Source organism: Eurytemora carolleeae, unplaced genomic scaffold, assembly GCF_000591075.1.
Source record: "Eurytemora carolleeae unplaced genomic scaffold, Eaff_2.0 scaffold735, whole genome shotgun sequence".
NCBI classification, from domain to species: Eukaryota; Metazoa; Arthropoda; class Copepoda; order Calanoida; family Temoridae; genus Eurytemora; species Eurytemora carolleeae.
In genome coordinates, this window is record NW_019396629.1 from 159,538 (window position 1) to 174,094 (window position 14,557).

Sequence of the window (14,557 nt, forward strand, 5' to 3'; positions counted from 1 at the left end):
TTATCCTTCTATAGGACTATAGTTATCCTTTAACAGGAATATAGTTATCCTTCAACAGGAATATAGTTATCCTTCAAAAGGAATAAGGTTATCCTTCAACAGGACTAAAGTTATCCTTCAACAGGAATATAGTTATCCTTCAACAGGAATATAGTTATCCTTCAACAAGAATATAGTTATCCTTCAACAAGAATATAGTTATCCTTCAACAGGAATATAGTTATCCTTCAATAGGAATATAGTTATCCTTCTACGGGAATATAGTTATCCTCCAACAGAAATATAGTTATCCTTCAACAGGAATATAGTTATCCTTCAACAGGAATATAGTTATCCTTCAACAGGAATAAGGTTATCCTTTAACTTGAACAAAGTTATCCTTCAACAGGAATATAGTAATCCATCAACAGGAATATAGTTATTCAACAGGAATATAGTTATCCTTCAACAGGAATATAGTTATCCTTCTACAGGAATATATTTATCCTTCTATAGGAATATAGTTATCCTTCAACAGGAATATATTTATCCTTCAACAGGAATATAGTTATCCTTCAACAGGAATATGGTTATCCTTCAACAGGAATAAGGTTATCCTTCAAAAGGAATAAGGTTATCCTTCAACAGGAATAAGGTTATCCTTCAACAGGAATATAGCTATCCTTCAACAGGAATATAGTTATCCTTCAACAGGAATAAGGTTATACTTCAACAGGAATATAGTTATCCTTCAACAGGGATATAGTTATCCTTCAACAGGAGTAAGGTTATCCTTCAACAGGAATATAGTTATCCTTCAACAGGAATATAGTTATCCTTCAACAGGAATATAGTCATCCTTAACCAGGAAGTATAGCGTCGAAGGTTTTGTTTGTGCTCTCTGTAGATAACTTCAACACTGTTTTCTCCAGAATATCTGGGAGACTACAGGGACAGAATAAAATCTCATAGGCTTTAATGGTTCCCAGCTACGCTAGGTTCCATAAGCAGAATATAATCTCATAGGCTTTAATGGTCCCCAGCTACGCTAGGTTCCATAAGCAGAATAAAATCTCATAGGCTTTAATGGTTCCCAGCTACGCTAGGTTCCATAAGCAGAATATAATCTCATAGGCTTTAATGGTCCCCAGCTACGCTAGGTTCCATAAGCAGAATAAAATCTCATAGGCTTTAATGGTCCCCAGCTAAGCTAGGTTCCATAAGCAGAATATAATCTCATAGGCTTTACATGTCGTTAGAGATCATTAGAAAGTCAAACATTGGATTTGTTGCTGCTACTCCATTCTTTGGTGGTTACTATTGTTGGTTTGACATGCCTAAAGCCATATTTAAATATTTTCATGGAGGTTATTAAAGGTCATTGTAGGTCATTAGAAGTTCAAACACTAGATTTGTTGCTGCCACTGTATTCTCTAGTTCCTAGCTTTCATTTGAAATACATACTATGGTTAAAACATTTAATATTTGTTGTTACAATTTGGAAATATATGAAATATGAAAGGTTAATACTATCAGAGGCAAAAACTATTGTACTGTGGATATCGAGATCAATGCATTGCTTTCTCGATAATTTAATCTTTATTCGATATCCCGCATGGTAATCGTACCCTGAAGGGATAACTGAAATGAAGAGCTGAAGCAATGATCCTAAATTAAAAGTGCCCACAGAGGATATATTTTAGGGATGAAAAAACTTAAGTTTGATGCAATGCAATTTCTTTATTAACTGGTTAAAAACAGGAAATATTTTTTTTCTGATTTTAAAACAAAAATAATATTAAAAACTCAAAAATCTATTAATCATTATCTTAACGAAAACTAAAAATAAGAAATAAAAGCTTCAGAAGAAAAGATGATTTTTTGAAGGGAAGAAATAACCCCTAAATAATGTTCTCCCATATCATTTACAATTTGAATTATTTATGTCTTTTTCTAATAACTTACTTTGTGTAGTAGTTTCCGCAGTAATCACAAAAGAATTCCTTCTTAGTTTTAGTGAGTTCAGTTTTTAAACCATCTTTCTTTTTTCGCAAATATTTCCTTAAATAGAATAATTATTAATTAAAAAGAAAGATTTCGGCAGCAATTTTTCAGGGAGCTTTCTTTGTATAATTTGGGAGATAAGGCTGAGAAAAATTTATTTACTCAAATTATAGAATGTTCAGCTGTATTTCTCAGAACAAAGAATCAAAATAATTTTACTCCTTTATTCTTTTAGAATATCACTAGTTTTACTCCTTTATTCGCTTTAACAATTAAATTGACTTATAAGGCTAAATATTAAATACCTTTTTTGTTTCTTGTGTTCCTCTTGAACATGTGCATCTAGAACTTGTTGAGAAAGATATTGTTTTGAGCAGAAATCACAAGATAACAGAATACAATCATGGGACGACATTATGTGCATCTTTAGATCGTAGGCATAACAAAATGTTATGTCACACTGATCACAGGCAATTTGTTTTTCCTTGTGATCCCTTAACATAATTAATTATTAAATATTTTTATTTAATGTAAAATTTTAAGAAAAAGGAAATATCAATATACATTAGATATCAGAGAATACTTGGCTTTCTAATTTACGGTTTTCAATAAATAATAAAATAAGGTTCTTCAGATTTTTATGACTTTTTCACACAAAAAATGGACTATTCATCAATTTTGAAAATGAGCTATTTTTTCATATCTAGATAGGCTCAATTAACACAGAGAGTTAAAAAGACAATAAAAGTTTCAGGGGAATTTATATATATATATGAAATAAAGAAAAATCTATTTCTTTATTTGACCATTACATCACGTGCCACCAGAAAAAAAGACATGATTCTTTGGACATTATTTATTTTAAGTGCTAACATTTTTGCGGAATCCTCAATTTTAAACTTAGAATAATGCATTATATCATTTTTAAAATCCTAAATACTGTTCAAAAAGAAAACGTTGTAAAAAATTACATTATTTGAAATTTTGTCAATTTTTTTAGCAAAATTAGATGAAAAATTGTAGATTTTTTTGCTACACCCCAAGACAAACACCTTGACAACTTAAAATATTGTTATTTATGCTTGTGCTGGTTTCTGTATGGTTTATGTAATGTTTCTAAAATGTGCTTATTTAATCGTATATCTTCAGAAATGGCAATCCTAAAAGCATTTAAAAAAATACGTTTCATCGTGTTCTGAAAATTCAAAAATTGCCTTTAATTGAATGGGTGTAAGGACATTTGTTATTTTTTTTACCATAATTGTCAGAAAGTCCTTAGTTTTTGACTGTGAACAATGTTTTATATCATTTTGGAAATCCCGGATACTGGTTTAAATACATCCCCCCCCTAATTTCACTCAGCGGGGGTAATGGAGTTCCACCCCCCCCCTCTCAACCCGCATATTATTACACCATACAGAAAACAGAAAAAATGTAGTTTCAGCAGCCTTAAACAATTTTTATATGGCTGCCCTAGGGGGGGGGGGGGGGGTTAAAGGAGCAATATTAAAGATATCTACTTAGTTAAACTATCTTTGGCTAATTGCACTACTTTTCTTGTACAATCTTGGGCACATTTTCTTTTTATGTATTATAATATAATATTTTGATATTCTCAGCAGAACTAAATCTACCTGTGGCTGTGAAAGTAAAGTGAAATTGGATTTTTAAAGTCTAAATCACAAACACTGCACTCGGTCCCACTATTATACTGATTCATGTGCTTCTTCAAATCCTTGCGGTAAGTAAAAATCTCTTCACAATGATCACATCTGTACGCATTGTGCGTAGGATTATCTGCATAATGCTGTTTCATCTGGACAGAACTTGAAAAAGCTTCCGAGCAAAAAAAGCATTTGTTTTCTTCTTGTTGTTGCTCCAATTCTGATTCCACCTGAACATGTAAAATTGATACAAAATTTATTGCATGATGGGTTCAGAAAAATGGCAGTGTTTTGAATCCATTTCATTTTGATGCGGATCCGGATCCTGGATCAGCCCCAGAAAAAAATGGATTCGGATCCAGGCCATAATGAACATTTCTTCAATATTAACTTATTTTTTACATACAGAATGTCCCAATAAACATGGGAAGTAAATGACGATCTAAATATCGTCTTTTTAAATAATTCTCTGATTTAGTATAATGATACCTACTGAGAAAGTTGTAATCCGTAAGATTTTCGTCTGCTATGTTTACAATTTGTTTGTTTATGTTTTGAATGCATATTTACGGTTGTACAGTCTGTGCAGTGGATTTTACTACGTAAAACAACAAAATTACAGAATACAAAAAGAGTAAACTAGTCCGTCTTTACTGTCCATCTTGCAGATGATATAGCATTATAAACACATCTTTACAGCCATTTACCGTTTTTATAAAATAAACTCTAGCAGACATAATAATATTATGCCTTTTGAAATCAGGTATTACAAAGCTAATTCTTAACAAAGACGATCTCAAATTCGTCAATGAATTCCCAAGTTTATTGGAAAACCCTTATTAAAAAATGTTCAAACAATTTTTCCTATTTTGCTGAAACTTGGAAATTGTTGTTAATTTTTTATTATTCAACAATTTTAATTTGTGTTGAAACAGCAACATTTTTGGTTTTTGATGATATTTTGCCATTTTCTTTAAATAAAACATTTTTCCTGTGAGTTCAGATTTCACAATTTTCTTTGCTCTCTTGGGGGTAATTTAAGGGGAAAAATGAGATTTCCAAGTGCACATGGGTTAGTAAAAATATATTTCAACATTGCATTTTATTCAATTTTATTCAAGATCTTTTCTTGTCATATCTTTGAGTTTGATAATTTAATTTATTGAAAAACATATTTTGAGAAATAAAACCTAGAAGGATGAATATGTTAGATTCGAGTTATATTTGAAATAATTCGATGAACATCAAACCCAGCCATTGTATACACATTACACAAGCCCGTTACAATAAGTTAATTTCTCAACTTCTAGTAAAACAATTTGCTAAAACAAATAAACATCAGATTGCCTGGATGTCGTATTCCAAATCTATGGTTTTCTGAGTGAGAATTTAATTGGTTTCCACTGTATGATTGTTCTTACCAGGGTTATAATGCAAGGAAAGTTAATTGCAGTTGCGTATACACTGTGTACACTGTACATATTGAAACCATTTCTCTCTGGGCGGAATTTGTAAACAAGAATGGGTGAATCAGTGTTTGTTCAGTATCCGAGTAAGTTAAAAGCATTAAATTTTGAAAATTTTGATAATTCACATAAAAGTTTTCTATGACCAGAATATTTCATTGATGTTTTATGTGAAAGATGAATCCCATGTAAGGCTTTGACATCCGTCTAGTGCAGAACGAAAGATGCGTACACCTCTGAAATAAATTTCCTTGCATTATAACCTTGGTTCTTACTAGCGTTGAAGTAGGAAAAAGGAGAACATAGGTTTCCAGCCATTCTAGAAAGCTCTCTAGCTCCATCTAGGATGGAATCAATTAAATAAATCTGGCCAAAATCCTTGACTATTAAATCTTTGATAGTTGATAGTTTAAAAGCTTCTGTGAATAGGCTTCGAATTAATTATATGTTTATGGCATAATTATTTTTAATAGGGGAAAAACTTCTAGCTCTGGACTAAAGAGAGAGAACAAAAATAAATTTAATAAAAAAGTCCAATTCAAATGGGGGAAACAAATTTTCAATGTAAAAAATTAAAATTGAATTCCATAATTCCTGACTACAATTCCCAATTATTGATTTCAGTGTCTCCAATTTCTCCCAGGTAGCTAAACCTGCGAAGGTCTTGATAAATGTGTCCATCTTATATAAAACTAAAGCTAGTATCCTGAAAATATAGGTTGCCCCTCAAAAACCGAATGCAAAAGAAAGGGGATTGAATGGTGAAAATAAATTGCTAATAATAGCTCCCATCCCCCTAATTAAAATTAGTGTGTTCTAACGATCGCTCATAAATTCTTACGCTATACTAACAGTCATTCACTATTGTTAAATTTACATTATCTATAAAGCTCGATTCGATTTTCTTTTATATAGATCTTGATTAAACTTTTATATAAATCATGATTAAACTTTTACATAGATCTTGATAAAACTTTTATATAAATCATGATTAAACTTTTATATAAATCATGATTAAACTTTTATATAAATCAAATCCCAAGTTTGCTCAAATTTTCCTGCGTGAAGAACATTCCAAATTCCAGAGACCAGAGACTTGTGTTACGTACTTCATATGATGTATAACGTGGAATTGTTGCATTATACCGCCACCGTGGAACTTGAACTTTACGGGGTTTCGGGGCTTTCTTTGTTTTTCTTCTGCGTAAAGCTGGACGTCTGGACGTGGGAGCAGGAGTTGGTATTTTGGGAGCGGGAGTCGGTATTCTGGGAGCGGGAGCCGTTCTGCTGGTAGAATAAATTAGCTGAATTTTACTCTCCTTTGCCTGCCGCCCCTGAATAATGATAAGGAATAAACAATAACAATATAAGAGAGATAACACCCCCCCCCAACATCTTTCCTAAAGTTGCACCTGTATGAGTGGAATTAACGGGTTCTAAAAAACAAAAAATGATGTTGTATATATACAATATACATCATAAAATTCCAGTTTTTCTAAAACTATACCTGCAAGCTAGAGTATGAGTTCATAGAAATTATATTTTTAATTTTAATTCGGTTTGTGAGTTGTGAGCCTCTAAAATATCAGCCTCCAGACTGACCTCTGAAACTTCAAAGCTGTGAATTTTTTTATTTTAAAAATAACGGCTTTTAAAGAATACATATATCTATATCTATAAAAAGTAATAAATTTTTCTTTACATCAATATCAATATTTCTCTGTTAAAAATAGGAAACAAAATTTTGACCTCGGTTAAAAAAAAGGTACTTCTTTGATTTTCGTAATTTATTATGTATTTTTGTTGTTGCGAAGTAGCAAGCAAAAGAGCACCCTGTGTTGGAGTTAAAAATAAACAAACCTGTGGAATCTTTCAAGGTTTCGAGAAAAAAAGTGTTTTTCAATGATAAATACCTGTCACATGCTTCAGAAAACTGAGTTAGCTGAGCATTCATGAAAAAGTTAACTTTTAGCAGAAAAACTGTTCATTCTAATCAAGAGAATATTATATTTATTTCTTCAACCCAACCCGAAGAATGTCAGGTTTGGATATTCAACCCAACCCGAAGAATGTTTTATTTAGTAAATCCAATTAGGAAAATACCAGGTTTTAGTTGCTTAAACCATGAACCGAAGAATATCAGGTCTACTTAATTAATCCAGTTCAGAGTTTATCAGTGTCGGTTATTTAACTCCACCCGGAGATTATCAGGTTCGGCTATTCAACTTAATCCGGAGAATATCAGGTCCGGTTGTTTAACTGCAAAGCAAACCCGTATAATATTAGATTTGGTTGTTTAACCCAGCCCAGGACTAAAAGGTTTTCTTACTTAACCCACCTTGAGAATACCTCCAGAAATCTTACTATACTTCGTCCCTGATAGAGATCTAGTGGGTTCATGAGTTGAAATAACACTGTGGATTTCGTGAAATAAGAAACTATAGAAAATAAGAAATATATTTTCAATAAATGTGGAACTAACATCTATTTTTTTACTCTACAGAGGTTTGGTCCATCACCATCACTGAATTTTAAAACTTTTTATATTAAAGATTATTACATTAAAAAATAATTGTTATAATTGTAATTTTAATTTTTGTTTAACATTTTTGTATGAATTTGTGAATTTGAATCAGGTACATTCAGCAAAATCTATTTTTTGAATCAAAAAGCATGTTTTTTATCTTTAAAAACAGTATATTTTCAGTGACAACGTAATAAATTCCAGATATTGTTTTTTTTACAAGATGTTCTTATGCTTGCTACTTAGTAACAAACAAAGTACACAATGTAAACTATTCTGATAATTATAAATAACTACTTAATAAACATGGAAACAAAAAATTACGAAATTTAAACCGAGGTCAAAGTTTTTGTTTATACTTTTATCAGAGAAATATCGATATTTATACAAAGTAACGTATCTATTTCTAGATCTAACTATTCTTCAAAAACTGTAGTTGAAATTTGGACGATATCATTCAAAACAAAAACGTTACACAGCTTTGAAGTTTCTGATGTCAGTCTGGAAGACCCAAATTTAAAAAATAATATTTAACCTGATCTGAGTTTAGAATAAACTTCCATCTTGTGACTTGATTATTACATTCTCGGATACCAAACTTGTTCCGCACCTTCCACTCGGTTCTTAATAAAATATAAAAATTAAACATCTATACATTACAGGGAGGCAATAGGGATGATATAAATATAGAAGGCAATATTAGATTGCCAAGGATACACAAGACCAAGAGGAAAGTTAAGGCAGTGTAATATTTTCTCCTAATTATTGCATACCTATTGCCTCCCTCTCTTGTAAAGAGATAAATATGTAATCATATCATGTATTAGGGATGATAAATATATGAAGGCAAAATTAGATTGCCAAGGATACACAAGACCCAGAGGAAAGTTAAGGCATATAATATGTGTAAATATATAATCGTTTATTAGGGATGATAAATATATGAAGGGTTACATTGCCATGGCTACCCAAGACCTTGTTGGGTCCTAAAGCATCACGAGCGTAAAGTTGAAAAAAAATCTTAATGTATACTTTTCAATGTCGTAGAAATATATTCAAAAAATGGTAGAAAAGTCCTCTAAAAATTGTCAATTAGGTCAAAAACAAACAAAACCTGCCGCAAATTCAAATATATGAAGACTGCGTTTAGACACTGATAATTTAAACCAATATTTTTCTAATTTGATAAATTCTTAATTAGTTTTAATTTTAAATGAACTTAGATGTTTAGAGGAACATGTCCAGTTTACAACGGTCAACCACAACAATTTCTCGTCCGAGTCACTTTCTCCTCATTTTCTCGTCCGAGCCACCTCGAAATCCTCGTCCTTTTAATATTATTTTTTTTAAGTGTCTAATCCTCCAAGATTTGTTAAGAATCAAACCACGTTAGGGCATAAATAATATATCAAATTTTTTTTTTTTAATCAAGAAAAAAGTTTCAATCGAATTTAAGATTTCAAGTTAAATGTCTTCAAAAATGTTCACCTTTTTTACGCACATTTTCAGATATTCCTGGTGTAGAATGCCGCAAATAATTCCAAGTTTATAGAATTTCAATTTTTTTTTGTTAACTATAGTGAAAACCATAGAATTTTTCCGGGTGGTTCCATGGGGAAAATTATAGGCAGAGGTATGCCGAATATTTTGCTATTTATTTTATATCACGAAGGTTAGTCATAACGGAGGCAGAAGAGATTTAAGTTTTACCTAAATAAAGTTTGACATCATTCTCATGAGTTTGAAGATTCCAACATGATATAATCATTGCAATACTTTAGTCTATCCATTTATGGCCTAACGTGGTCAGATTTTTTAAAAATAGTTTTATCTTCAAGAATTGGAAACTGTTTAACACAAAATAATCGAAGGACGAGGATTCCGAGGTGACTCGGACGAGAAAATGAGGAGAATGTGGCTCGGAAGAGAAATTTTTGTGGCTGGCCTTCCACCCCTCCTTACATTGAAGACACAATTGATAATAACCAACTTTCAAAAAGAAAGTGATTGATATCTCATGAATTCTTGATCGGACATACCACTTTATCAATTCTGAATTTAAGAATTTAAGAATAAAAAATAACTTCACAAGGACTTCTGTTCAAGAAGCTATTGGCCTGCCTGTAAGTTTTCTTCTTTTGGAGTAGGGTTCGTTCAGCCTTTACTCGATACCTACATTTTCCCATGTGAATACAACATCCAAGCTTTGGTTTGGATTAGGGTTTTAACTAATTAAAGGAGATGTAATCGGAGTTTTACATGACCTTAAAAACGGTGCCCTTGAAACCTTGATCTATTTAATAATGTCTGCACCTTTTTAGACTGAAAAAGTGTTTAATTCCGATAATTGCCAAATTGTTTCTGAAACAATAAATGCATAAGACACTTTTGAAGAGAAACACAAATGGAATCAAACAGTTTTCAAAAAGAAATTTGTCAAACTTGGTTAGACAAATGTTTCAAGGGTACTGTTGTTAATCGGACATGCCAATTTAATGAAGGGTCCAATTAAAACAAGGTTACAGTCCCTTTAACGGAGAGAAATTCATTCGAATTTTATCGATTAGAAAATTATCTTTAAAGGGAATTAATACTTATAGGAATGGTATATTACAAATAGCAACATTAAGATCTATTTAATGGAAGGTTTAGTTCTTCGTCTCCCCTGCCTCCCCCTTAGGCCACAGCCTCCTTATATATTCGCCCCCTTTGCAGCGTTGATTGAAGACGATTTAAAATCTTCTTCAATCAAATTTAACATCACATGAAATTCCTGAGGAGACGTCGTCTTTTCCAAACTACCATAAACTTGCTTGTGTCCTTGTCTATCAGCAGTGTAGATCGCGGCGGTTTCCGGACAACTCTGGCCCGCTTGTAGTACGGTTCCTAAACATTGCAGACAAGCTACGGTGGTGACCAGCAAACAATAGAATAATATTAGCTTTTTTCTTTCTTTAGCTATGTAGTATGTAGGTTCCCAACGAATCATGCAATATTTAATTACTACCACGGAAATATCTATAAAAATGCAAGAACCATATTTAAAACTGAAAAGACGGAAAAATTTCAAATTTTCCATTTTGACATAATTGTGACATACAGGGTTACGCACAAAGAATGAGACTTCAGAGACGACTGTACAGAATCAAATTCCTTTATATTTCCTTATTTTTATTATTCACTGCAACCATAAAATTTTTCTTTCTTTGCTAAATCATTAAAAAAAGTCATTAAAAGATTGTATGCAAGACTTTGTTTAACCTTGGAATTGTCAAATTTAAAGAGTTTCAGGTCGTCTTTTGAGTTTCATCATTTGTGGGTAACCCTGTAAGTTTACTCATATTTTTTTACAAGAGATTTACAATTTTGTAAATTTTATATATTTATCACAAATAACAAATAAAATTATAGTTAATTTAGAAACACTAATCGGCCTTCAATATACTTCAAAGAAAATTGAAAAAGTTTCAAGGTGATCCTGTCAAAAATTAGATTTTAAAAACTAAACCTTTTTTTGTTAAATCATAACATTTTAGGCGACATTTTATAACCAGAAGAAAGATAGAAGACGACAATCATTCCACTGTTTTCTGATAATTACAGGAGATCAGAGACATGCAATGTCGCCCCCTTGATCCTTTTTATCCAATATTGGTTTTTATAAATCCAAAATAAGCTATTTCTAACCTTAACAATCTTCTTCTTAATCTTCAGTTTTCTTCTGGTAGTTTTAGTATTTCCTCCGGCAGCGGAGCTTATTTCTCCTTTTCCTCCGACAGTGGAGCTTATTTCTCCTTTTCCTCCGACAGTGGAGCTTATTTCTTCTTTTCCTCCAACAGCGGACCTTATTTCTCCTTTTCCTCCGACAGCGGAGGCCTCAGATGGCCAACTCGTTTTAACATTTTCTCTCCTATCTGTTACATCAAATCTGCTTTGAGCTCCTTCATCTCCACTTATCTTAATTCCTCCTCCATCGTCAAATCTTCCTGTCAAAAGTCGTCCAACTAATGTTCTTATAAATGCACTGGTCTCTCCAGGTCCTCCAGCCGACCCTTCTCTTTCCTTTCCTCTGTCTCCTCTAGACATTCCTTTATCTTCTTTATCCGATCTCTTTCCTTTGGTTCCTTTATTTGATATTTCTGTTCCCCCATTTTGATTTACTCTTCCCTTTGTTTGTCCTCGTCCGTTTGATCTTCCTTTTCCTGTTTCTCCTGTTTTTCTTCTTCCTTCTTCTGATACTTCATAGATTTTTCCTCTTCCAGTTCCTCCGTCTTCTCTATCTGATATTCCCCTTCCACTTGATCTTCCTCTTTCTGATCCTCTTCCTCTTCCCCTTCCTCCACCTGCTCCACTTGATTCTCCTCCATCTTTTCTATCCATTCTTCCTCTTCCTCTTCCCCTTTCTCTGCCTCCTCTACTTGATTCTCCTCCATCGTTTTCCCTTTTTCCTCTTCCCCTACTTGTTCCTCCTGTTATTCTTCCTCTTCCTCTGTAGAAGTAAATAGTATTAAATTCACTTCCTTTCTCTTTGCTTCCGTCTAATCCAGTTCCTTCCCGCAAACCACTTCCATCAGACATTGTTTAAAACTGAAATTATTGCAGTTGAAAGGGACTGTCAAAAAAGGGCATGTCCGATTTACGAAAGGTACCCTCGAAACCTTTTTCTAATCAATAATATGAAAGATAGTTGAAAGGTTTAAACTCTAATAATTTCCCCATGTTTTCCTGCAGTATAGTAATGTGCAAGTATCCATTTTTCAAAATATAATAAACAAGGATATTTGATTCATACTGGATCAGACATGCCACTCTGTAAATTAAAGGCCATTTGAAAATATGTTTACAATCCTTAATGGCAAAATCAATGCAATATTTATTAATAAAGTCTATTACAGTGCACAAATCTGAGATAACATTCACAGAAACCTTCCGGGAGGAAGTAATAAAAATCCAAATGCATTGGCGATTATTATTCAATTTACAAAAACGTACTTTGAACATTCTTAATAAACGCTACAGCTCTAGATATTTTTAAAAAATTATTAATTCTTATATCAAACGGTGGGTCCGTCCAAGAGAACGATTTTTGGACCCCCCCCTCCTATAAATTTTTTACATGACCTAGATTTTTACTATTTTCAAAAAAAAATATTTATTTTGTATTATTTCAGGGTTAGGACAGGTTAGGACAATTTCAGGGCCGAGCGCTGCTGCTAGGACAAGCTAAAGAGCCGAGCGCTGCAGCCAAGACCTACATTCAATTTTAACAATTTTCAACAAAGTTAGTATATGCTTAGGGTTAGGATGGGTTAAGACTCTTTCTGGGCTGAGCGCTGCGGCTAGGATAAACTAGGGGGCCGAAAACTGCAGTCACATGACCAACTTTATCGAGTGTCTTTTTTAAACCGACCTAAAAATCGATAAAAAATAAAGTGCGACTGATTTATTTGTCTTATCTATTTGAAGATAACAACTAAAGTTGAATCAGGGGGAGGAAACGTCATGTGTGTGTGTCTTTAAAAAAAGAGTGTGTGTAAAGTTTACCGAACCGAAGGTTTTACTGTAGGTACAGAGCCCGTTCTCTCCATAGAAAGTGGTTGTGTAGTTAACGTACTTTGGGGGACGATATGTTGGCCGCTAGATGTCTCATGCTAAATTCTTATCTGATAGATAGATATTTCTCCGTACATTTGACGACCAATATAGGAGACGTCAAGTTGTCGACCAATATAGTTTATGGGAGGAACGGCCTCAGTACATGCGAATCTCGCTATTTGTACAGTCTAGGAGAGTACATTTGTTTATTGTTAATAGTTTATTTAAAATAAGTTTAATATGCATGTAGTATATTATTTATATATTTAAGTCAACCTAATAAGCCAAATTTTCATGCAAAGAATATAATTTGATTAAAGTTTACAATAAACTAGTCTTTATTCAAGCTTAATTATAATTGACAACATTGTTCTGCAAATTCCTTGACTGTAGTCATGTTGTGTGTCTGTACCAAAAGAGTGTGTGTAAGGTTCACCGAACTTATCTGAAAAGCAGTGCGACTGGCTCTTTATTCCTATTCCCAGAGTTGAATGTTTCTTTGAGCCCTTAATGCCTTTGTACTGTATGAACCAGCCAGATTCTTCCCTGAGGCCATTCCCTTTCAACCGAACAATTGTCGATCAGATGACGAATGCGTCCTAATTATATATCTTTCAGATAATAAGCTTGCATGAGACAACTGGCAGCCAAGTAATAGTCCCCCAAAATACGTCATTTGAACGGACATTCTGTAAGATCCATGTACAAAATTGATAGGAGGGGGGGGGGGCCAAAAATCGTTCTCTTGGAAATTACCCATAAGTAATTTTAGCTTGAACTTAATGTTATAGTGAAAATTCCATGACTTTGATGTTTTGTTCACTGATTTTGAATTATCTGGACAAAATGTTTAAACTGAGACAAAGTTTCTGAAAAATTCAAGGAATACAATTTTTTGTTCATACTGAAACATATTATATAGTTACCTTTTAGATTATCATGTATGTCTGTTTATCGACATATGCAAAACAACAAACCAGTTCGATCAGAAAATCTTACCTTAGGACAAATATTTTTTTTTAAAGGTTTTATTTGGTTGGTCTGAGGTAGCAGCTTCATTAAACAAATGTTTTGAACTGTTCAGAATGATAACAATTTTCCCCCTTGAACCCCCAGTTTGGACATGCTATAAAAATGTTCAGTTTTAAAAAATTTGGAAAATAAACAAATGCGCGGGCGCCAATACCGCTGATTTTTCTTTAATTCAGTTGCGGAATCTTTCTAGTTCAGATTTAGATATCATTCTTTGTGTTGTTAAATATGTCGTCTTCTTTGTAATGGATATTATCATGTTTTATCAATAATGAAAACAATACACAGAGCAG

General features: G+C 32.7%; 1 protein-coding gene across 5 annotated transcripts; it reads right to left on the minus strand.

Moving 5' to 3' along the window:
- Positions 1 to 1,920: 1,920 nt before the first annotated feature.
- Positions 1,921 to 14,397, minus strand: LOC111706574 (uncharacterized). Of its 5 annotated transcripts, none has more exons than XM_023479475.1 (11): positions 14,232 to 14,397; positions 11,325 to 12,126; positions 10,411 to 10,523; positions 9,759 to 9,809; positions 8,173 to 8,260; positions 6,172 to 6,447; positions 5,708 to 5,794; positions 5,377 to 5,454; positions 3,618 to 3,877; positions 2,289 to 2,477; positions 1,921 to 2,040 (listed from the first exon to the last, which is right to left on the minus strand). In XM_023479475.1, exons 2-11 carry the CDS (start codon positions 12,015 to 12,017, stop codon positions 1,941 to 1,943), a joined length of 1,935 nt encoding a protein of 644 aa, XP_023335243.1. In that variant the 5' UTR covers positions 12,018 to 12,126; positions 14,232 to 14,397; the 3' UTR covers positions 1,921 to 1,940. The 5 variants fall into 5 exon arrangements, with proteins under 5 accessions (XP_023335243.1, XP_023335238.1, XP_023335241.1 ...); XM_023479470.1 differs by having other exon boundaries at positions 11,325 to 12,224; XM_023479473.1 differs by having other exon boundaries at positions 5,389 to 5,454; positions 11,325 to 12,224; positions 14,232 to 14,396.
- Positions 14,398 to 14,557: the final 160 nt, after the last annotated feature.